The sequence below is a fragment of the Pinus tabuliformis genome, chromosome 4_1, assembly GCF_031772625.1.
Source record: "Pinus tabuliformis cultivar Carrire ecotype Pingquan chromosome 4_1, CPIR1, whole genome shotgun sequence".
NCBI lineage: Eukaryota > Viridiplantae > Streptophyta > Pinopsida > Pinales > Pinaceae > Pinus > Pinus tabuliformis.
Genome location: NC_142303.1, coordinates 522,739,472 through 522,765,169, shown reverse-complemented (window position 1 = coordinate 522,765,169; position 25,698 = coordinate 522,739,472). Strand labels below are relative to the sequence as shown.

General features: G+C 39.9%; 1 protein-coding gene across 3 annotated transcripts in view; it reads left to right on the top strand.

Moving 5' to 3' along the window:
* Nucleotides 1-25,698, top strand: part of LOC149176890 (ATP-citrate synthase alpha chain protein 3-like) — a 220,885-nt gene that overhangs the window by 109,161 nt on the left and 86,026 nt on the right. For 2 of the 3 annotated variants that reach the window (XM_089419993.1, XM_089419994.1), the window contains 4 exons: nucleotides 20,675-20,770; nucleotides 20,879-20,980; nucleotides 21,246-21,362; nucleotides 21,504-21,620. In XM_089419993.1, the coding sequence (XP_089276119.1) occupies nucleotides 20,675-20,770; nucleotides 20,879-20,980; nucleotides 21,246-21,362; nucleotides 21,504-21,620 (432 nt within the window). Of the gene's footprint in view, nucleotides 1-20,674; nucleotides 20,771-20,878; nucleotides 20,981-21,245; nucleotides 21,363-21,503; nucleotides 21,640-25,698 lie in introns of all 3 variants that reach the window. The other variant, XM_089419995.1, reaches the window with a different exon arrangement.

The following is a 25,698-nucleotide window of genomic DNA, read 5'->3' as shown; positions in this document are numbered from 1 at the left end:
TAAAGATCATCTGATTCCGATAAGTATTCATGGAGATATGAATTTATTTTGATTATGGAATTATTATCAAGCCGACCTACAACTCATGTAGGCTCAGAAGCCCAACAGTTGCATCTATTCAAACACCAACGTTGTGTATAAATATAAGAGGACTTTTCCTCATTTGGACTCACTCATCTCATCACATCTCTCTCTCTCTACTACGCAGAAAAGAGTCTCTTCTCTAATGCGCAGAAAATGGTCTCCCCCTCACATATGTGAAGCCGGAAGCTGCCGAAACTGAAGCTGCAATTGCAGAAGTAAAGTTTGACCTGCGCGGACTAGAAGATCTCCTCATATGAACTGTGTTATAGGTTCATCTGAACCTCCTTTGAAAGCCGCAACTTTTGGTGGTGGAATCAGGTCAATCCGACAGACAGTTTGCAAGATATCGACTGCCCTAGTTTGAAACCGGAAGCTGCCGAAACTGAAGCTGCAACTGCAGAAGTAAAGTTTGACCTGCGTGGACTAGAAGATCTCATCTGAACTGTGCTATAGGTTCGTCTAAACCTCCTCTGGAAGCCACAACTTTTGGTGGTGGAATCAAGCCGATCCGACGGTCGGTTTGTGAGATATCGTCTGCCCTAGTATGATGATGAAGCCGCTGATGCTGATGCTGCTGATCTAGGGTTTGTTATTGCTGATATGAATCAAATTTATTGTACTATTTCTCTCTGCTGAATTATTATTATTTTTTTTTTTTTTTTAACACTAGGACAATCGGTAACTGGTGAGAGTTATCCTGGGCAGGCCCAGGATCAAATCCAACTGGCTGCCACTATAAACCTAGGCTAGGTGCAGCAACCTGCAAGCCACACATAGCAAGATCTTATGCCTCAACAAGAGCCGAGACGTCCACTCTGGGGTCGCCTACTCTTCTTTATTGAAGATAAAAGAAGATTTGATCGAAGGGTTTCCCCACACATTGTGGGGTTTGTCCCTGGCTAGCCGCCACATCTTGTCTCTCTTGTCTTGGCTTGTTTTCTGCCGATTGTTTAATGCTCTATCTGCACTTTACTTTATGTACATGTGATTGCTAATCTCTGTAATATAATAAGAAAAAGAAGTAAACTGTTATAAGCATAGAACATACCATAACTCAACATGGTATCAAAGTTGAGGTGAAGACAAAGCCCGAGCAAGAGCAAGAGCAATCACCGAAGAGAAGATTGGCAAGGCTATCCTAAAAGAACTATGTGGTTCTCAACACTCTTTCCTATCGAAGACAAGCTCCGTGAGAAAGCTGACTATCACGGATGGAAGATGTCTATCGATCTAACCCTAGAAGATCAAGGAGTGCTGGACCATGTAAGAGGCAATATTGTTGAGCCTCCATCAAATGCATCCGCTGCTGCCTGGAACAAATGGAAAAACAGAGAAGTCAAAACAAAGAAGATCATCTGTGACTCTATCGACAAGCACTTGGTGGCCTACATCTCTGAACTGGACACCTCCAAGGAAATCTATGATAGACTGGTGAGTTTATTTAAAGTCAATGATGCAAATCAAGTTTTGTTTCTTAGAAATAAACTGAGGGAAATCAAGAAGGGTAAAGATGAGAGTATGCAAGCATACTTCTTAAGAATCACCGAGATCAAGAACGATCTCCTATTTATTGGGGAGACTATTACTGATAGAGAAATGGCACTCATGACTCTTGGAGGATTACCATCTGAATGGTACGTGTTCAGGACTATTCTTCTGAACAATAATATAATTCCTGGTTTCGAGGAATTAATGGCTAGATGCATTCAAGAAGAAACAAGGGTAGAAGAGCAAGAAATGCCCATGCCTAAAGGTCCTCATGCTGCCTTTTCTTCTCATGCTAAGAAAAGAAATAATTCCGGGACTAAATCAAAAGTAAAGGCTGGACCTAAGGGTGGAGGAAAAGGACGATGTTACATCTGCGATAAAGCAGGTCACTATGCAAGGGAGTGCCCTGATAGAAAGGAATCACACCGGGATGATGATCAAAATCCCTCTGATGGCAATCAAAGGAATGACAAATTCAATAGCAAAGGTAAGAGGAAGAGCTGGAATCAAGGAAGAGGACAACCATACGAGAAGGCTAGAAATTCCAGGATGCCCCTGACCTCAAAAAGAACCTGGTGTCCATCTCGGCAATGGAAGACAAAGGCTACAAGGTAACCTTCAGCGATGGCAAGGTACATATATGGAAAAATAATGTTAAAGATGCCTTTACTCTTGGGTTTCGTGTTGATTCATTATATCAGGTCGATGGAAGTCCGCTAGGTGTCATGTCTTATGACACATCTCTTCAGTCCAAACTTTGGCATCGGAGGTTTGCCCACCTTCATTATAAAGCTCTACCCGATGTAAGACAAATGGTGACAGGGATGCCCGAATTCCGAGTAGAGAAAGAAGGTGTATGTGCTGAAGGAAAGCTCAAAAGGGGACCATTCCCCTCAAGCCAAAGCAAGACCTCCGATATATTACAGTTGGTTCACTCAGGCATACCTGAGGCTGGCATTAAGAGGGAGACTACTACTCCACATACTCCTGAGCAGAATGGTGTGGCGGAAAGGAAGAACCGTACGATTGTGAAAGCTGTCCAGAGACTTCCGAAGTTTCTATGGGTAGATGATGTAACAATGCCTGATGTGGAGGAACCCATATCCACTTGAGCCTTCCTCTTCTAGGAAGAGAAGGCCTTCATGGCATAGGGGGATACTTGATGATGCTGAAGGACATGCTGCACCCCGAGGAACCTTCTGTGAAAGTAAGAAACCTAACAGGTATTAAGGATACCTGACCATCATGAGCACGATCACACAAAATGAGCCTTCATCATTCTCAGATGTCGTCAAGCATCAAATATGGAAGGATGCTATGACCGAAGAACATGAGTTTATTATGAAGAATGATGTTTGGGAGGTAGTTCCCAGACCCCCGGACGAGACAATTGTAACTTCAAAATGGCTTTACAAGATAAAGCTGCAGCAGATGGAAGTACGGAATAGTATAAGGCTTGTTTTGTTGCTCATGCTTTCTCCCAGAAGGAAGGTATAGACTATGATGTGATATTTGCACCTGTTGCCAGATATACGACCATCCGCTTGATCATAGCCCTTGTGGCTTCACAAGGATGGAACCTACATCAGATGGATTTCAAGACCGTGTTCTTGCACAGTTCGATCAAAGAAGAGGTCTATGTGGAGCAACCCAAAGGATTTGAGATTTATGATTGAAAATCTCATGTATGCAGGTTGAAGAAGGCTCTCTATGGGCTGAAGCAAGCATTCTGAGCATGGTATGAGAGGATCGGTAGTTACTTGATGAAGCTGGGATTCACTAGGAGTGAAGCCGATCCTAACCTTTACCTTAATGTTGAAGATGACAAACCTCTCATACTGGTGTTGTATGTGGATGACCTCTTTCTAACAGGTGCATACCCTCTCATTCACAAATGTAAGAGGGACTTGGCTTCTGAATTTGAAATGAAGAACCAAGGACTTGAAGTGTGGCAGAAGCCATGGGAAATTTTCCTATCTCAAGGAAAATATGTGGTAAAGATATTGGAAAGATTCGGTATGATGGACTGCAAGCCCGTGACTACGTCGAGGATCTTAACTTTTAGAAGTTATATGGTAGTGATGTCGGACCAGATTTGGGAAGTGCCTCTGAGTTTCATAAACTCATTCGCATTGATGTTCTTGGTGAACCTCCGTTCGAACATATGTTTTGTAGTTAGCATTGTGAGCTCATATTTGGTTGAGCCTCACTAGATTGATGCCAAGAATCTTCTGAGATATCTTCGTGGCACAATTACTAATGGGTTAAGATACACTGCCGGAGATGTGAGACTACTTGGATATACTGATGCTGATTGGGCAGGTAGTGTGGTGGACCGTAAGAGCACTTCCAGGTGCTGTTTCACCTTGGGATCTGCTTCGATATCCTGGATGAGCAGGAAGCAGAATTCGGTGGCTTTGAGCACCACCGAAGTAGAGTATATTGCTGCTAGCATGGCCTCCTATGAGGCAGTCTAGTTGCGAAAGCTCTTCAGTGAGCTGTTTGAATTTACATTGGATACCACTGTGATTCTCTGTAACAACTAGAGGTGGGATTCGATTATTGAGGAATCTCGTATTCGTCAATTGCTCAAGCAGATAGACATCATCTAAGATATGGTAAGTCGATGAGCAAGGAAGTTCCATCACATTAAGATGATGTACAGGTCGATACACAATGTCAAAGCCTCGAGGAAAGATCTAATCTGTGATTTTCCTAAACGACTTGGAGTCGTCAATAAATCCTTGTACAAGGGTCCTGCATGTTGCATACATTGAGCTCTGGGAGCTCTGAGGGCTTGCGGTTCTTATTAGAGCAACATAAGACCATAGGGTGACTCACCCTCCCCTGGTGGTGCGCACTGGAACAAGACGATTCGCTCTCTTGTGGGACAAGATGATTCGCTCTCTTGTGGAACAGGATGATTCGCTCTCCTGTGTAGTAGGATGATTAGTTCTCCTGTGACGCCTGGATTGATGTGTTCTCCATGGCAATTGTAGCAGGAATGATGTGTTCTCCTGTGAGGCCTGGATTGATGTGTTCCCCATGGTGATTGTAGCAGGATTGATGTGTTCTCCTGTGAGCCCTGGATTGATGTGTTCTCCATGGCGACTGTAGCAGGATTGATGTGTTCTCCTGTGAGGCCTGGATTGATCTGTTCTCCATGGCGGCCTGGATTGATCTGTTCTCCATGGCGGCCTGGATTGATCTGTTCTCCATGGTGATTGTAGCAGGATTGATGTGTTCTCCTGTGAGGGCAGGATTGATTAGTTCTGCTGCCGAGGCATCCTACCCATGCAGTGTGGGACTCATGGGAAGTACCTCTCATCTGATCAATGAGCAGGGAAATGAAGTTAGGGACCATAGTAGTACCGATGGACACATCGTTGTATCTATCGTACTCCCTACGCTAGGATGACCTCCATTGATCTGGGATCAATGATACTGGTCTGGGACCAGTGGTAGGAATTGTACCATACTATGACACTGACTTTGGGTCGGTTGAGACTGGTCTGGGACCAGTGGTACATTGAGACTGACTTCGTGTCAGTGCAGTACTGGTCTGGGACCAGTGAGAGTGGTACATACTATGACGTTGACTTCGGGTCGGTTGAGACTGGTCCGAGACCAGTGGTACACTCTCTGAGACTGCGATACTGGTCTGGGACTAGTGGTAGGAGTGGTACTTACTATGAAGCTGACTTCGGGTTGGCTGAGACTGGTCTGGGAAGAGTGGTATGCACTCTGAGATTGACTTTGAGTCAGTGGAGGATGATACTGATCTGGGACGAGTGGAGTTGTACTCACTATGACGCTGACTTTGGGTTGGTTGAGATTGGTCTGGGACCAATGGTACATACTTTGAGACTGACTTTGAGTCAGTATGATACATCCTCGATCATTTCTTCTTCTTCATAATTCGGACAAAAGCAGAGCAGAACAGAACAAAGCAGAGCAGCGCATAACAGAGCAGAGCTGTACAGATCAGTACAGGGCAAAACAAGACAAAGCAGAACAGGCAGAATAGAGCAGAGCAGGGCAAGGGTCAGGCTGTATAGGGCAGTGCATATTATGGATGAATAGTAACGACTGATAGATAGACTGCAGATGAAGTTCTCCCTAGTTGAGAGGGAGTGTTAAAATTGGCAACCAGGGCAAAACTTCATGTGGGTCATCTTATTCATGGCTTATAATATTTTTATTAGATTCCTCTCGTCGAGAGGTGTAGGATTGATATAAAGATCATCGGATTCCAATAAGTATTCATGGAGATATGAATTTGTTTTGATTATGGAATTATTATCAAGCCGACCTACAACTCATGTAGGCTCAGAAGCCCAACAGTTGCATCTATTCGAACACCAACGTTGTGTATAAATATAGGAGGACTTTTCCTCATTTGGACTCACTCATCTCATCACATCTCTCTCTCTCTCTACTGCACAGAAAAGAGTCTCTTCTCTACTGCGCAGAAAAAGGTCTCCCCCTCACACATGTGAAGCCGGAAGCTGCCGAAACTGAAGCTGCAACTGTAAAAGTAAAGTTTGACCTGCGTGGACTAGAAGATCTCCTCATCTGAACTGTGTTGTAGGTTCATCTGAACCTTCTCTGAAAGCCACAACTTTTGGTGGTGGAATCAAGTCAATCCAACGGATGGTTTGCAAGATATCGATTGCCCTAGTTTGAAATCGGAAGTTGTCGAAATTGAAGCTGCAACTGCAGAAGTAAAGTTTGACCTGCATGGACTAGAAGATCTCCTCATCTGAACTATGCTGTAGGTTCGTCTGAACCTCCTTTGAAAGCCACAACTTTTGGTGGTGGAATCAAGCCGATCCATGGTTGGTTTGTGAGATATCGTCTGCCCTAGTTTGATGATGAAGCCGCTAATGTTGATGTTGCTGATCTAGGGTTTGTTACTGCTGATATGAATCAGATTTATTGTATTATTTCTCTCTGCTGAATTGTTGAAGATAAAAGAAGATTTGATCAAAGGGTTTCCCCACACATTGTAGGGTTTGTCCCTGGCTAGCCGCCACATCTTGTGTCTCTTGTCTTGGCTTGTTTTCTGTCGATCGTTTAATGTTCTATCTGCACTTTACTTTATGTACATGTGATTGCTAATCTGTGTAATATAATAAGAAAAAGAAGTAAACTGCTATAAGCATAGAACATACCATAACTCAACAGATCTTTATTAGGCTAGGGTTTTGATTTGACATACCCCTGGGTTTCATTCCTAGGAGCTTACTCTTGATACATAAGTGTTTTACCCATAAACCCTAATTTACCAAAGCTTCAAGGTCTAGGAAGACATTACCATCCAAACCTAAAGGGCTAGGGTTTCCATACTAATACTAAAACTCCAAACATGACATTACCATCAAAACCCCAAACATCAAAAGAATAGTATTTTCTAGGTTTCATTAGTAACCCTAAGTACACTAGGGTTTTTCACATTAGGATACCATTAGGTTAAGGTTTTACAGAACCTTTTAGGGTTCCACAAACATAATGATTTTAATGAGGGTAGATTCTAATGATTAATCTCCTAGGCAAGAATCTCTATGATTCAAGGGTCCTAGACATAACACTTGTTAGTAATGTAAGGCAGATGAATGAACATACCTTTATAACAAAGAGAAACAAAACCTATCATCTAAAACATACCTTTGAGTTGTTTTCTAGACAAACCTTATAGGGCATCAATTCCAATGCTTTGTCTTGTGAGATCTTCTTCATAGCCCTTGAGCATATCAACAAGATTTTCCTAAACAAGGAAAATATAAAAGGAAATGTTATTAGCATCTAGTATAAACATATCTAGATAAGAAAAGGAAAACCAAATATAAAAGATAATACATGGAGTAAGATACTTATCTTTGGAAAATGGTGAGGGCTCCCTCTTAATCCAATCTTGAGGGATACCTATAATTCTAACAAAACAATTCAACAATATCTTTCCAAAGAATGTTAAACCTATAAGTTCTAGAAATCAAAATACAAAACAAATCAAAAACTTGGAGTATAAGGATAGAGTCCCTAAGAGTCCCTAGCAAATAAATCTTTGACTTCAGATTCTTCCTTCTTGTTCTTCTTTGGAGGTCCTTCATCAACAACATTTGCATATTCCCTTTCCCTCTTTCTATTTCTTAGATTCTCGGGACAATCACTTTTATAGTGACCCATCTTGTGACAATTATAACATTCGATTTTGGATATGTCTATATTCCTTCTAGGCCTCTTAGACTTCTTGAATGATCCTTTGTTCTTGCAATGAGCAGAGTAAGCATTTGAAACTTTTTCTTCTTCATTCTCTTTGTTGCTTACTAGAGAAATCCTGACTTCTTCCTGACTGCAAGCATTCCATAGTTGTTCAAATGTAGGAGTCTCCTTCCAGTTGTTGAGACCTGATGAGAAGGCACTCCATGATGTTGGTAAACCTAGAAGTGCAGTGATTACAAGTTCCTTCTTTGGTACTATCTCATCAATTGCCTGGAGTTCATCTCTTAATTTAGCTATTCTCACAAAGAAAGATGCCACAGTGTCTTCCTTTGTCATCTTTATAGATCTTAGTTCATTTTTAAGGCTTGCTATTTGACCAAGATTCTTGATAGTGAATAATTTTGATAATGCCTCATACATCTCTTGAGCAGAGTCTATGTTGGATATATAGGGGATGAGGTTATCTTTTATTCCATCCACCATTAGTGTCATGGCCAATATTTCTGTTTCCCTGAATTTTGTCTTTTCTGCATCACTTGACTCATTTGTAGGCTTCTTCACCTTTCCCTTGACTAGATCCAAAACTTTATTCTTTACGAGGATGAGGTCTATCCTCTTCTTTCAAGCCCTGTAGTTAGTATGGTGAAGTAAAATGATGCTCCTTCTGGCTTGTTTTCTCCCTTCATTGAGTTAGACATTGTCCTTGAAGATGATAGGTTTGACTTCTTATATGTTCCTTTTGATGACCTTTATTCAAAACTACTTAGAACTCCTTATTCTCCTTTCAATAGATCTTTGAGTTACCTTTTTCCCTTTTTCACCTTAGCTCTGAAACTATGTTGCAGGAAACGTGGGGTAGGAGGGCGTTTCCGTACGGAAACAGGTACGAAACGCTAAAATGCGTTTGGTACGGCCCTGAAACGCGTTTCAGGTCGTACTGCCACGTTTCACGAAACTGAAACATGGCCAGTACGGCCTGAAATGCGTTTCAGGGCTGTACGACCCACGTTTTAGCATTTACTTGTGTTTTTTTTATTTTTTAATTTTTTAATTTTTTTTGTAATCTATTGTTATGTTAGCCTAGTGACTTCTAGTTGCTTCCAGATGCCTGTCTAAAGTTATAAAAGTGAACTTTTGCCCTAGTGTTGATATGCAGTTCATGGTAATGTTAAATTCTTAAAGTAAAAGTGATATTCTCCTTTATTTTTCATTTTCATCCTTTTACTTAAATTTTTAACATTACCATGAAATGACTCAGGATGTTTGAGAGTGGTTTTGGCCTCATTGGATTTCATATGGAGAAAGTAGAATTTTAGATCTCACTCAAAATCCAGCAGACTTATGTGTTTTTCAGGATTTCAGGATTGGAGTGATTGCAATGTTTCCATTGGATTTTATCATGTACTAGGGTATGGAACTTGTATTTAATCGAGAGAACAAAGCCCTCTATGCAGGGGAGACTCCCAATAATCAAGAGAATGTAGGGTACTAGGGTATGAAACTTGTATTTAATCAAGAGCACTAAGGTCATTCGACTATGTAGGAGGAGACTCCCAATCAAGCACGAGACAAAAAATTAGAAATTTCTCGTGGCTGATTTTGGATATTTCTATTTTCATTATGTGATTATTAATGAGTAAATGTGATGTAAATTTAGATACTTATAGTTTATGCATTGACAATTGACAATTTTATCATAATGTAATAAATTAAAATGTATCATATATGCTTTATGATTGCACATATTTCTTAAATGTCCTAATATATATATATATATATATATTCGCGTTTCCCCGTTTCCAAAATTTGGGGAGGTCGCGTTTCGTATCGCTTCCCGTTTCGGAAACTCGTACCCGTTTCCCCGTTTCGTGCAACCTTGCTCTGAAACCATGCTATAAATTCAAAAAGACAGAAAGATTTTCTTATATATAGATAATTACTTTGTGAATTTCTTATGTTCCTCTTTTATATTTAGTTCATCAAGCAATTATCAAAACAATAGAACAAAGATCACAGACACCAGATATATGCAGACAACCAGGGAAAAAACCTTATCTAGGGGAAAACCTAGTCAACAACTCTTTCTTAATAACTTCCTGAGATAATCCAAGACTCTTGATAGACTTCCTCCACACCAAGTCAGTCTTTTCTTCTTTCTGTAGATGATAACCTTGTAGCGACAACAACTTCGACCCAACAATTAGCCCAACAACAACTTCGACCCAACAGTTAGCACAACAACAACTTCGAGCCAACAGTTAGCCCAACAACAACTTCAACCCAATAGTTTAGACTTCGATCTAGCAGCTGCACTTCAATCCTCCAGTGGTAGACCATAAAATCGACACGTGTGAGAGAGAGATGACCCAAAAACTTCGATCGTGATCTTTCCATCACTTCTTCTCTTCTTGGAATTTCACACTTTCTCTGCCTCCTCTTGGATATCGAACTTATGAGTGAGATGTCTCCAAATGAAGTCGAACTACTTGTACATATAGGCTTCTAGTGAGGTCGAATTACCCAGTTTGAGGCCAACTTGATCTCCTTGAGGCCGAATTGGTGTGGAGGTGACAAATACCTAATTTGACTCAATAATAAATATTTTACATGATTCAAAAGCCTAAGAAGGGTCTCTTTAAATGGACAATGACTCTAATGACTCGGAAAAAATCCTAGAAGTCCTCAATGGGGACTTTGACCTAAAACATGATGACCCAAGCATGAAACCCATGCTTTAATAAGTCATATTAATAATAAAAAAAATTCTTTTTCATTATTTTGATAAATACCTTTCATCATGACTCAAATACAATTTATTAAGACCGAACCTAGTTACATTCTTCAACTGGATCTTGGGATATTTCAAGCCCTAGCTTTGAGATCGATTCTTGCCCTTGGTTTAAACCCATTGGCTAGTGACCTCATTGGGATCATTGCATCAAAATTACCGAAAGTTTCTCCTTTGATACCCTTCTCCCCCTCAATTAGGTCAAGCACACCCTTGGTTGATCAATTGCATCCCCTTGACCTAATTTTGGGTCCACTTGGTCCCGTAACTTATTGAAGCTAATTTCACAAAGACCACTTGAAAACCAAGTTTTAACAAGGATTTCTAGGACTATGTATCTTCTTTACAAGTTTTATCCTCAAACCCTAACCCTTGAAATCCCCATGGCCCTTCCTATAGAGCCTTACACCTTGCTTCTCAAGCAAGAAAGCCATACATTTGAGCCCCTCTTGTGAATAGGTCATTGGAATCGCCATTTTATTCCTCTCATTGACATACTAATTATTGTGATTCCCATTATATCGAGTCACCTGCCATCAGTGAAAGTCCCTAAAGAGTAGGGAGCCTTAGCTGAGGTGACATTGGGCTATCGCTCCATTGTTTCCCTCGACCTAGTAGTTGCTCTATAGGAACCCCTTCTAGGACCCCTGCTAGTTTGAGTGATAATGAGCCCTAACCCTAAAGGTCTCCTAGGGCATCAAGCAAAATCTTTTTGAGCTCTCCATTTGGAGAGCAAGTTGGACTACAACTGCATTAGGGTTTTCCCTAGGCCCTCACAAAGTTTGAAGGATTTTCCACGTCTAGATTCATAATTATCTGAAGCCTTAGCTCCAACTTTGTTCTTATCCCTAGATCTCCTTGGTTAGCGGCTTCTTCAAGGGTCATTGCACAAAAAACTCAAGTAAAATTTAATTTCATTAATCCTTTTCTCCTCCTTTGCTTGGTCTAGACCTTTTGTTTGCATTTTCACCAGAACCCCTAGGCCTTGCTTGGGTCCACTCGGGCTACTTTGTGGTCCCATACGTTCATTATTTCTATTTCATAAGACTTGTTGGCCACTGAAAGTTTCACCTAAAATTTTTGAAGACTCCACGCCTGAGGATATGTCAGAGGCTTCATGTACCATCAAAGTCAATAAATCATCAAAGTTTTTAACTCCAACTTCGTCTTTTCATCTTCTTCTATGTTGTACTTAGATTCCGCAAGCCCTGCGAGGATGATGTAAAGTGATGCTAGTGTGATGAATTGAGTCGTGTAACAGGCCTAGGTAACTTGGGACATTGTTATCAAGTGAGTTTACTCTGGGAGGTTTTTTCACTTGGTTAATTATTAGGTACTTTCGAGGACTTAATAATTAATTGAGTTTTTTCTTCCAAGCATAACCCCAAAGCCGGAGTGTGGCTTGATGGTGAGGCTTTGGGTGAGTCCTAGTGTTTAGAGTCATTGTATATTACCATACTAGACCATTCGTAAAATTTCATGGAATTTGATTAGGTATAGGGGTCATCTTTTAAATTTTCAAAATTTCCCACAGGGCAAAATTTTTAATAAATTTTGAATGTAAATTGTAATAAGTGATGTATAGAGAAGTTGTATGGAGCATGGGTGCCGAAAATTACACCTCTCCTTCTCAATTTTATAGTAAAACACACTTTGAGGGGTAAAAATTAAGTTATAAACCCCCAAACCCCATTTTTTCCTAAGTTTGGTGGGAAAATGAGAAATAAATAACCCAGAAATTAAAAAAATGGAGAAAATAAAATTCCCACATGCCAAAATAGTGTGCAAATGACTTGGAAATTAAAACCCAAGTCTAAAGTCAAGTTAAGGGAGAAGTGGAAGGTGAGTTGGCATCACGCATCATCAAGAATTGAAGCACATGGGGAAATCCATGTGGTGGGCCAGATTTGGGGCACACATTACATATTTGGCAGCTAGGAAAATCCAAGGAAAATTAAGGCATGGATGGAGATTTATTGAAATATTTTGTTGAGAAAACTATGGAGAAATGTCTCCTCTCCAAGCTACCAAGCATAACACTTGTATGCACAACTCTTCTTCCATCTACACACAACATCTCCTAACACTTATGCACGACAGTCTACTCTCAGTGCTGGCAGCTTCAACACATAGCAATTTGGGTAGATTTGCAGAGGTGTCATTCCCTTGGATTTTGGTGAGGATTTTGTGGGGTTTTCTCCTTCTCTCACCCACCAATTTTCACACTTGGAACAATAGGGCAGAGGAAAAATGAATTTTACACATGCGATGAAGAAATATGTTGTGCCACCTTCCAAATTTGGCTTCTAGACTTGGCATTTGGAGCTCCTATCAGCAAATTCGAATTTCCTTGAGATTTTCTCCATTTCTTCACTTGGCATTGGGGTTTACATTGGGATTTGCTCCCATTTCTTCTGTAAATTGAGCCATTGGGCTTTCATTTGGTATTCTTGATACTAGCTATTGTGCTTACAAAAGTGTTGTTGCCTTGTACACTTTCAAAATATCAATAAAGACTTTGGGGTTTCATTCATGAGGTGTTTTTCTTCCTTGTGCGTGGTATGAATTTTTTATTATTGCTGTTATTTCCTTCTACTTATGTTATGATCTTATTTGTTTCCATCTACTCTTAGAGATGTGTTAATGTAGAGCTATCTTGCATTGACACATGATTTAGAAATATGCTCTAGATATGGAATTCTCTATTTGGTTTCACATAAATCTCTAGAATTTCTTATCATTGTTTATTATTAAATCTATATGGAACTAATCTTTGGTTGAAGTTTTGTAGAAGGAACATCTTGTTTGGATCAAAGATCAAGCGTGAGGGGAAGTCTTTGGAGATACCAATTTACTTTTGATAAGCTCTTGAAGGAACTCTCATTTGTTCTTTGAGCCTCATAGTCTAATCTTACAAGTGGTTTTGCAGGGGTGATAGCCATAGCTTGTATACAAGCCAAGTATTCTCAAATTTAAATCATTTTCCTAAATTTTGTGCTTCATTGTTTCAAATTTGCTATTTCAAGAGCTTGATAATGGCCAAGCAAAGAGGAGAGTTTACTCATACTCTTTAGCTTGGCTCTTGTAGATTAGATTTTGTATATATTTTGCATTTTTCTTGACTAACTTCCACTAACTTTTCTGTTGTTTTGCAACCCTTGTTTGAAGTGTTTGCTAACTCATTTTTGTGGAGGCTTGAGGGAGTTTTCACTTGAGACGTCCAAGAAATTGTTTGCAGGACCTTGGCACATGTTTGGGGCTGCATTTTAAGGAGGCCATGGGCATCTAAAGACATCCATTTGTTGGAAGGCCGAGTTGCACTTGAGGGAAACAATATTTTTGACTAGGTCGTGGGCTTTAGGAGGCTCATCCTCCCTTGTCCAAGCAAAATTTCACCATCTTTAAGGATGATTTGTTGCTGCAATAATAGCCCCTTGTATTTCCGATTTGAGGAAGTTCCATTTGTAGTTTTGGTTGCTAAGTTTTACCTTGCTTGAGGAGGAGATTTGGCTCTCATAAGTCACACTCTTTGTAAACTTCTCCTTCATTCATTTGGCAGCCTTTTGAGAGGCTCCTCATTGTAACACAACTCTAATAAAATCATTCTTTTTGGTTTGAGGGAGCTTGGGAAATTTCTCCCATGGTATCCCACCTCCTTATTTAAAAGGAGGACTCTATTGGGTGGATTGACTTGCATGTTCTAGTTCTTGACTTTCACATCTAATTTACTTGCATGCATATTTAGTTGGCTAATCTAATTCACATATGGTTAATGTTTAGAGTTAACACAACACTCATATTTCCTTTCATTTTGCTAATTTAGACTAATCAAGTTTTGCTATTTCATTACTTGAGCTCTTGCATTTTTCAACTTATTGTTGCTTAAGTTACAAGATTTGCAATTTACTTTTGAGCAACTCATTTTATGTGCAAGCACTTTACATTCTTGGCAAGCTTTGATTTGTTCACTAATCCATTTTTTACTCAACTTGGTGAATTGTTTCATAATTATTTGGGTACATGCTTCATCATTTTGTCAACTTATGCTACATGTCATTTTGATTATTGTTGATATTCCTTGGAGCATTACATTGTCATCATTTACTTGAAGCAACTTACTTGCATCATTTCACTTAGCTCATTTACTTGCAAACAATTGGTGAAGCACATGCAACACTTGTGAAGTAACATTGAGCTAGTTTCACTTTATTTTCCATTGAAGTTATTGGTGCGATTTATTTTGTGTCTTATCTTATTTCACTTATTTTTGAAGCATTGCTATCAACACTTCTCATTGGAAATCCATAACATTCAAACATTTCATTTAGGCATTCTAGTTTAGACTTGCACATTTAAAATTTACCTCCAAGCATAAGTTTGGTTGTATAGACATAATAGGACAAAGATTTTCCTTGAAAATTTCTTCCATTTGGTACGGAGTAAGGTAAAGTGTGTGACCCTGCAGTTATGAAGGTGGCTTTGTCCCCTTGTAGGAACGACGATACACATCCTCAACCCCTCTTCCTTGCAGATCACCCCAATATTTATCCCTTGGTAAGAGGTTGAAGGGAGAATCTCTCACCTAGAATAGACATATAGATTAAAGATAATTGCATCTCACCTTAGCTAGGTTGCATCTCAATTTAATTTTATTTGCAAATTTATTTCTCTCATGTACTTGTCATGATAAATGGTCTCATTTCCTTTAGCAAGTGTAACATTTATTTACATTTGTGCAAGCAATACTTTTATTTGATTTTCCTTGAATTTCATTTGCAAGGTATCATTCTTCCAAAGTATCATTTTGCAAGTAGGTGAATCTCTATATTGACAATCTTTACTTTTCTTATAAATTGCTATCTCATTTACTTGTATAGATCATGGATTATTGAATGATACATCTTGCTATTGGAGCATTTCTTAAAAGTATTATATTTCTTGCAAGTGATATTTCATATTTCATCTAACATTGTTCTATTTTGCAAGACTACTTGTCATTTTATTTTGAATGTCCATTTGAGCAAGTATCTATTATTTCATTTGAGCAAATTATTTACAAGGCACTGGTTTACATGCTTATCTCTTGATTGTTGTATTGATTATCATTGAATATACATCTTTATATTGCTCATATCTTGAAGTAGTCCCACTAACCTTAGTCTCCTAGAAAACTTACATCTCATCTAACCTTCATTTAGGGACCACCCCCCTTAGCTTTAACTAGGAGAGAGATTTAACAAAGAGAGTTGGGAATAGGTGACAACCCCTTCTCTTAGGTTGCCACCAAGTCACACTTTGTGGGGTTGAGGATTTTTCCCACACTAACCTAGGTGTGCAAGTGAGGCGACAACAAGAACACTTAGAATCCCTTCTTCCATTGAGGATCTTAGGTATCTCTTATCAAGGAATATCTCTAATCCCTAGGTCTAGGCTTACTCTTAAGCAGTGTTGCGGGGGAGCGCCCCCCCCCCTTCGAACCCGCTCCCGAAGCGCGCTCCGGGCGGGAGCGGCTCGGGAGCGCGCTCCCGTAAAAAAATTTGCGCTCCCTGGTCTGTGAGGGAGCGCTTCAGGGAGCGATCGCTCCCGCGCTCCCGGAGCGCTTTTTAATGCCCGGGAGCGATCGGGGAGCGATCGCTCCCTGATCGCTCCCGGGCATTAAAAAACGCTCCGGGAGCGAATTTTAAAAAACCGGGAGCGGTTCGGCGGAAAAAAATTCCGCCGGACCCGAAAAAACAAAAAAATTTAACTAATTTTTTTTGGTTTATAAGCCCAATGGGCCAAAAAAAAATCATTTCAATGAGATTGAGCTTGAGCTTGAGAGCTGAGGAAGAGCTGAGGAGCAAGGAGCCAGAGCTGAGGAGCAAGGAGCCAGAGCTGAGGAGCGAGGAGCAAGTGCCAAGGAGCGAGGAGCAAGCTTGCAGAGGTAAGTAACTTAATCATTTAGTTAGTTTAGTTGGTTAGGTAGTTAGTTTGGTTAGTTTAATTTACCTGTTTGAGTTTAAAGATCATTAATTTAAATTAAATTAATAAATTAAATGAATTAATCCCAATAAACTAAATTAATTTGCAGATTCAAGACTCAAACCCTACAAACATCAAACACGATGGACCTGGGGATTTTTATTGGCATTTTCCTCTTCCTGGTCCCTTTTCTGGTTATTATGGTGGTGGAGAGTAGGAAACGGAGGGGGCCTGAAACTGAAGAGGTGGATGAAGAAGCCGGAGGAAGTCAAATAGGTGAAAACCCCAGTGAGGAGGATGTGGAGGAGGGTGAACATGAGGGTCAAAAAACTAAACAAGACCAAACTCCATTGTGGAAATATGTTCAGAGGGCTGAAACAGGGAGAGGGGGTGGAACCACTAAATTTCATTGCCCCCATTGCAACACTGATTACACAGGCTCATACACCCGTGCTAGAAGACACCTTTGCGGGAAAAGGGCATGGGATGGAGAGAAACAAATAGGAATCAAAACTTGCAACGCGGTGTCAACAGCAGATAGAGCCAAATACATAAAGGAAGAGGAGGACGCCCAATACAGAGCAAAAAGATCAAGGGGTTTCTTTGAAAGCTCACAAAGAACTCCTTCAGCATCCTCCCAAGGCAGTGGATATGGACATGGAGGCTCAGGGTCATCATCTTTACGCCGTAGAACCATATCAAATTTCCTTGATGAGGGGTGTAGGAATGATGTGGATTCAAAAATTTACAGGTTCCTCTATGCAAATGGGATACCATTCAATGTTCTACGCTCACCTTATTGGCACGAAATGGTTTCTGCCATAAATGATGCCCCTAAAGGATACAAGAGCCCTGGGTATGACAAGGCAAGAACTGTTGGCCTTGATCATGAAAAAGCAAAAATATCACATTCTTTGAATAAAATGACAAGTTCTTGGACTGACAATGGGGTGTCCATTGTATCTGATGGATGGACAAATGTAAAAGGCAAGCCATTGATAAGTGTTCTTGCTGTGTCCCGAAGTGGTCCCATTTTTCTAGCTGCACATGATTACTCAGACAAGTTCAAGACCGCTATCAACATTGCTTGAAACAATTGAGCGTATTGGCCCATACAATGTCATCCAAGTCATCACCGATAATGCTCCTAATTGTAAGGCAGCGGGAGCAATTATTGAGGATAGATACCCGAACATATTTTGGTCTGGATGTTTGGTTCACACATTGAACCTTCTGTTGCATGATATTGTCAAAAACAAAAATGAACAATACCAATGGATTGGTGATTTGTACAAGAAAGGAAAAAAATGATAAAATTTATTACAAATCATAGCAATACCCATGGCCTTTTCCGCAGTCACTCGAGATTGGAGTTGCTGAAGATTGCGAGGACTAGATTTGGTAGCTATTACCTCACCTTCAGGCGCCTTTTGAAGGTAAGAGAGGGTTTAGCTAGCATGGTATCAAGTCCAAATTGGCAGGTGTTAAAGGAAAGGGCTACAAATGTAGCTGACATTGCAGGTTTTGAAACGGTGGAGGAGGCCGCTCTTGATGGGCAGTTTTGGACAACTGTGAGACAGGTATTGGATTTCACCAAGCCAATTTATAACATGATTCGGTTTGCAGATACAGACAAACCAGTGATTGGCGAGGTGTATGAGCAAATGGATACCATGTTGGGGGAAATAAAAGACATTGTTAATAACAGAGATCCCGACTTGTACAATCTGATTCACGATTGTGTGTGTGAACGGTGGAAAAGGCTTAACCTTCCACTACATTGCTTGGCGTATATCCTTACGCCAAAATACTACTCAGATTCTTGGTTGGGCAAACCTGCAGCAGGGGGTGGTGTTAGGACCAAACCCCATTTAGATCGAGAGGTAACTAAAGGATATCTGGATGCATTAGAAAAGTTGGTGCCTGACAGGGAGGAATGTGCAGCTGTGCGCCTTGAAATAGGCAGATACTTCACTGGCAGTGGTTTGTATGGTAACTTCCATGCAATGGACGACAAAGATAAATTTGATTCTCTCACATGGTGGGAAGCATATGGCGGCGACGGACTTTTGCGAAAATTGGCATTGAAAGTTCTTGCACAGGTTGTAAATTCTTCTTCTGCAGAGAGGTGTTGGAGCACCTACAGTTATATACATAATGTGAAAAGAAACAGGCTCAACGAAAACCGAGCAGAAAGCTTGGTTTATGTGCACTACAATTTGAGGTTGTTGAGCCATTACTGTGATCGGGCTAATGAAGATCCCACATATAAAATTTGGGACAATCACCCTGAGGACGACAATTTGGAGGATGGCATTGTACATATGGAAGAACTAGAAGATGAGCTTGTACGGGATGAAGCTGAAGCAGCTGCAGCAGCCATGCCACCTCCACCTCCACCATCCAGTGGCAATTCTCGGGGCCCGAGTCTTGTTCCATTGCTGTCGCCACCTCCATCGACACCCTCGCGTGGAGGCTCTAGTTCTGGTCGTCGGTCTGGGCGGGAGACTCCTAGAAGACCACCACGACCTACTTATACTCCTGGAGACTCTCGTGGCAAGGGCCACTTGTAGATTTACAGTTTACTTGTCTTTTTTAGTTTCTATTAGACTTGTCACTTTAGTTTTCATAACTGTTCAGTGTTGAGTTTTGAGTCCTTGACTCTTGACTCTTGACTCTTTCATATCATTATGACATTATGATATTTTTTGTAAACATTATATCACTGTGACAATGAAAATTTGAAGTTTGAAGTTGGGCCTTGGCAATTATAACTCATTGGTAATGATTGTGAATTATGAATATGATGCTTTGTGAAAGACTAAAGTTGTTTCATTTCATCTCATTATTCATGTTTCATTTTATAAATTTTTAACATTTCATATCATGTTAACAGTTAGAAGTTAGGACTTAGAAATATCTTCGATATTACTTCTTGTAATGGTTAAACTTGGCTTACAAGTACAACTTGTTACTTTGGTGATCAATGATGATAAATGTTATTGAATTGAATGTTATTTTAATTTATTATTTTACTAAGGTTGATGACGATTATAATTTCTAGATGATTGATGTGATATGGTTCAATGATCAATTTATGTTTTTTTATGTTTTTTATGTCTATTTCATCATTCTACATGTTTTTGTTGACATATATGTATCAAAAATTAAAAAATATAAAAATATATATATTTTTAAAAAATCGCTCCGGGATTCGCTCCCAAACCGGGAGCTTCTGAAAATGGTCGCTCCCGCTCCCGCTTCCGCTCCCGCTCCCCGCTTCCGCTCCCGCTCCCAAGTAACACTGCTCTTAAGCCTTTCTTGGAGAGCTCTTCACATTTCTTCTTGAGCAAGAAACCCCTATCATTTGAGTCTCTCCTTTGAATGGGCTCTTGAAATCACTATCCTTACGTTATTGACATACCGTTGATAGTGATTTCCCTCATATCAAGACTCCTCCCATCGGTGAAAGTCAGTAAAGTGCAGGGGACATTGATTGAGGTGACAATGGGTCTTTGTCCCATTGTTGCCACTTGGTCTAGTAGTCACCCCTTTGGAACCCCTCTTGGGACACCTGCTAGATTGAGTGGTAACAGGGCCTTTTTAGGATCCGGAGCGGGATCAACCAAACTACCTGGATTTCTTCTTGTATATGCTCTTGTGAATGGATGTATTAGTGGAGTTGCCACCCAAACCCGAAACTACCCAAACATCCAGGTGCTATAGAATGTTGTGATAGTGAAGATGAAAAGATGTCGAGGCGCCGAGAAAAAGAAACGTTTCTCCGACAATGGCGCCAGAAAATGTTGTCGTTCAAATTGTACACAAAATTGCGACAACGCTTAGGGTAGGGGCTATTATTAGAATGTGACAAACTTCACCGTTTATAACATCAATACCTTGCCAGCAATTTGTTCAATAATGTCTTGCTGGATCGAAATTGACTCCTACCAGAACTGATTGAATGCTTTTTGAGACATTTTGCACTAAAGTTTCTAATAAACAAAGTCCTATACCACTTGCTTCATGGGATCCTTTGTATGAGCTAGTAGTGTCTTTTTCATAAGCTCTGTTCTCTTTCAATCGATGATTTCAATTTCTTATCGTCTTTTGATTTGCTGCTTTGTATAGACAAGTGCCTCATTGAAGTTGACCATTCTGAACCCCAAAGGGCGTATTTGGACAATGGTTGCTGGAGGAGGAGCTAGTGTCATATATGCTGACACGGTAAGGTTTCCCATTGTGTCCCATTGTTTTTATTTATTTAACGTAAGTCTTATTCTCTAGTTTCTTGTTTGATTCAAGAATTTCACATGTTTTTCATTTCATGTTCAGGTTGGAGATCTGGGTTATGCTAGTGAACTTGGAAATTATGCAGAATACAGTGGAGCTCCAAATGAAGAGGAGGTGTTATACTATGCAAGAGTTCTAATTGACGTGAGTAAAACATGAAAGAATATCAGCACATTTAGTTTTTCAATATTCAAATAATATCAAATTATCAATACATCATCCATTTCTGCCTTTGGACTAATTATAATTTTCTATCTATGCCATCCTTTTGAGAACTAGCAATAAAAAAATATACGTATTTAATATATTGGCATTGAATTATATTGATTTTGCAGACATAAAATAGAGTAGATGACATTGTCTCTTTTTATATAAAAGCATCACTTGATGGCTGGGTTTTGCTTTATAGTGTGCAACTGCAAATCCTGATGGGCGCAAGAGAGCATTGTTAATAGGTGGAGGCATAGCTAACTTCACAGATGTTGCTGCTACCTTTAATGGCATCATTCGAGCTTTACGTGAAAAGGTTGGTCTATATAAATAATGAGGTCAAACTTTTTCTGAGTTGATTTTTGACAGCCATGAGAAAAAATGATGCATCTATGTGTCTGATGTATGATGTAATTGGACTTTTTCCTAGTTTGACTTACGGAATTCTTGTTTACAGGAATCTAAACTGAAAGCAGCAAGGTTCAACATTTATGTAAGGAGAGGAGGCCCAAATTATCAGACTGGTCTAGCCAAGATGCGTGCTTTAAGTGAAGAGATTGGGGTTCCGATTGAGGTAGCTTAGAACTCAAGAAGTTACTAATTTTTCCCTTCAATCTATCGATTGCTAAAGAAAATAATATCTTTTATATCTATTATGCTTATGTGCATAACCATTTGTACTGGCCTGCAACCAATCTATGATGTCTTCTAAAGTTTTCTAATTTTTATTTTTGAAACAAGATGAGGAGAATCATTATCAGGTTTCTCCCATTCCCTGCAGTCTTGCACGGTTTTTTGTTGTTTGATCTACTGCTTGTCACAAAAAGAGCTGTTTCTACATAAAAAATATTTATACTACATATTGACCCAAATGTACCTTTCTCCCAATACAATAAAGAGAGTTGAATAATATCAAAATAATATTAAATGCCAAATATAATGTGTGTTACCACCCAAACCCTTCTTGAGATGAGAATCTTAGAGCTCAAGTAAGACCCTAGGGGTACTAAAGAAGGGCTACCCAATGTCATGATGCTAGTGACTTCATACAATCTTCACTAGCTTTTCTCTGGCATGTGGGGGGCAATCCCTAACAAACCCTAAGCCAACTAAATAATGGTCACAAGGAATGAAAGAGAAGGCATAGGAGAACAGATCTGACATGAATTTTACTTTAATAATTTCCAGATTTGTGAATAGCCAGGGAAGAGGTGTCAAATTTTCTGAAGTCCCTAGATGACTATTGTCCTATGTTTCTCTTAATTAAATAAATTAGATCTGAACTTGTTTAATTGCAAAAATAATTATTATTGAACATGCAACAATCATACATAATAACATATGGTTGGAAAAATGAATAGCGTAAGCAATAAATGATTAACACACATGCACAATGATTTTCCCCTTCAAATCAACTTATCATTCCAATGATCAAAGCTTAAAAGGTACCTCCATAGTTTTCTGTAACTTAACAACTGCATGGTAAACAAAAATACTACAGAACAGAGAAGTACAACTTGTTGAAGTAGAATTATGCCTCTGTCGAAGAACAAAGGCAACTATTACTGCTGTAAAATTTGCACAATGTTATTGCTGTATGTATTCATTTTTGCTATTTGCTACAATGCATCTGCACGTTCTCCTCTCAGATGCACTCGCCTTCTCTAGGTCTCCGCCTCTCTCAAGTGTTCTCATGTGTGTTTCAACTTCTCCCATCTTGTCCTATTTATGCTTTGAAAGAGAGAACTAATCTCCTCAATCCTAGCAACTAATCTCCCATATCTTAGCAACTAATTTCCCATATCTTAGCAACTAATCTCCTTAATCCTAGCAACTACCTTATTTCGACAATGAGTTGTGTGGCTGAGATTAAAACAAATCTGATTCACTAAAATTCTATAATCTCTAGAATATTTCATTTAGATTTCGAATACTAGACAAATGTAGAAAATTGACTTTCACTTTTACTTATTTAAGTGAAATTACAAAATGGATTTATTTCCCACTTTTACTAATTGGTAACTAGAAGTTGTCTCGAATTACTTCTCACACGTTCACACCTTAAATTGTGCAAGAAGCTCCTTCTTGAACTATATTTCTCAACACTTTGTCTTAGTGAGGAAGGAATTTAACACCAGTCCAAATCTGTATCAAAATACTTCAAACTTCACCTTTGCTAAGGTCTTGGTCAGAATGTCAACTACTTGATGATTGATTGGAATATATTGGAGCTTCACTGCTCCCTTCTAAATCTTGTCTGTGAATGAAGTGATATTTGATCTCTATGTGCTCGGACTCATTAAAGCCTTGTAAAAACCACATGAAGACGTTGTATTGGGTGTCCTAGACCTTGTGTTTGGTCAAACCATGGCCAAACCCTTTGGGTACATCTTTGGTTCCTCTAGTACTAGGGCCTTGGATGGGATTATTTTGGGCTCATGGTTTTAGAGGAGTCTACTTATGTAGGGGTGATCACCAGTGTATGGGCTAGTCCAACCCATGTTGGGGTGCACCTATGTCTTACTGCATCATGATGTGTCTATCGAGTTAGTATGTGGCCTTGGATTTGGTGCTTGTTATCCCTCATGTTAGTAGGGTTACACATATTTGCAACATATTTCACCACCATTGTAAGCCCAATGTCACAAGTTAAAGCCTTGTAACAACCATGCGAGGCTTTGTCTTAGGTGTCCTAGACTTGTTTGGTTCGACCATAGTTGGATCCTTTGGGTTAATCTCTGGTTTCTTTTGTCTTGTATAGGATTGGAGGGCCTTGGATGGGCTTATATGAGAACTCATGGTTTTTGAGGAGCTTGCTTTTGTAGGAGTGTGTTAGTTTTTGGTAGCATCAGAAGTGCTCTAGCCTTGAAAACTGGTGGAGAGGCTAAGGCACATGGGTTTTAAAGAACCCAGAAACCGTTTGGTGAAATTCCACCCGGATTGTATTTTATTAAAATAATTAATATTTTTAATGGAGTTCCTAAGTCTAAACTTAGGGAAATTAAAATATTAATGGGTATTAATCAAAATATGGGTGAGAATGATCGAGAAGGTGCATCAAGTCATGTTTTAATCTTAGCCGCTGATTAGAGACTTAATCTTAGCCGTTGAAGAGTCAACAGGAAAAGAATAAAATGGAGGCTTGGGGTTCATTTGGAAACACACACGGAGAGAGCGAATTGATCAAGAATTCGATTCCTAGGGCAGGGTTTGCTAAGGATTTCGAATTAAGTGATCATTCTGTAGTAGAGGGGCAGTGAGAATCCAGGAGAAGGACTTTCCGGAGAATACAGACAGAGAGGCGGAGAGAGCCAGCAGAGAAGAAAAGTTGTCTGTCACGCAGAAGTCAGAATTGCCTGAACAACTGGGAAAGCTGATGTAGAGGGCAGAAGCCGGAACTGCTAGAATTGCCGAGAACTGCTGGAACTGCCGGGAAAACTGACGCAAAGGGCGGAAGTCGGAACTGCCAGGAACAACCGGAACTTCTGGAACAACCGGAACTGCTGGAACAACCGAGAAAGCCGACGCAGAGGGCAGAAGAGGTGACGTAGAAATAGCTGGGGTTAGCCAGTCTTGTGCTGGATCAACTGGAATTCTGCCAGGTGAAGTGAGGTAAAACTTAATCAGATTTTTCCACCAATATTTTTTTTTGTAAAGGATTGCTAGATGAGCATCCTAGATTTGTATTCAGATATTTCTCCTGCATAATAATAAACCCTCGGAACTATTGCACTAGTTTTCCCGCATTGGGTTTTTCCAGGGACTATTGTGTCCATAAATAAGTGTGTCCTATGTATCTTGTTCTTTGCTCTGTTTTCTGTTTCATGAGATCAAATATTTAATTAGTGTAGGGTGCAGAAGTAATTTGCTTCAGTATTAAGAAGAATAACTTGATGAATGTAATTTTAAAAAATCAAGTAGGTGAAGTAGATTCAGATTTGCTGCAATAGGGGTTCCTTGGACTAGGAATTTTCACATGGTATCAGAGGATTGATTTTGAAACAGGAAGAGCAGATCTAGTGCTGAGCAGTGAGGCTGGAAGTTGCACTTGGCAGCGATTCGAATCCCCTTGAAGGGATTGCGCAGTCCTTGCTGGGAAGTAGATCCGAGGAAATCTCTCTCTGAATGAGACGACAGAGGTGCGATTTCCAGTTCGTGAGTTTGTAGAGGCAAAGGGAGTGACACAATGCTTGAAGGGCGCAGTTTTTTCTGGGGCAGAAATCCGCTGGAAAAGAACAAAGACACATAGAAGGGGAATTTTCTCCTCAGAGAACTTTCCTCTAGAAAGTTCGAATTTCTTGCTTGCTGAGCAATTGAGCAATGCTAAGTAGTGCCTAGAGGAGTCAGTTTGACAGTTGGGTGAGATGGCATCACATGGGCTCAGAGATCAAGACAGGGGTTGGAAGGTGCTTCCAACTATGTCACATGGAAGACTAGAATCTTAGCTATTATAGAAGAATACAATCTTGAGGCCTACGTCAATAGTGTTGTAGCTGTTCCTGCTGACAACGATCAAAAGAAGAAATAAAAATCCGAGTCGGGGAAGGTAAAGAGGCTCATTCTCAATGGAGTTCGAGACCATGTGGTCTCACACTTGTAGGGCAAGGATACACCCTGAGAGATGTGGGAAGCCTTGTCTTCTCTGTATGAAG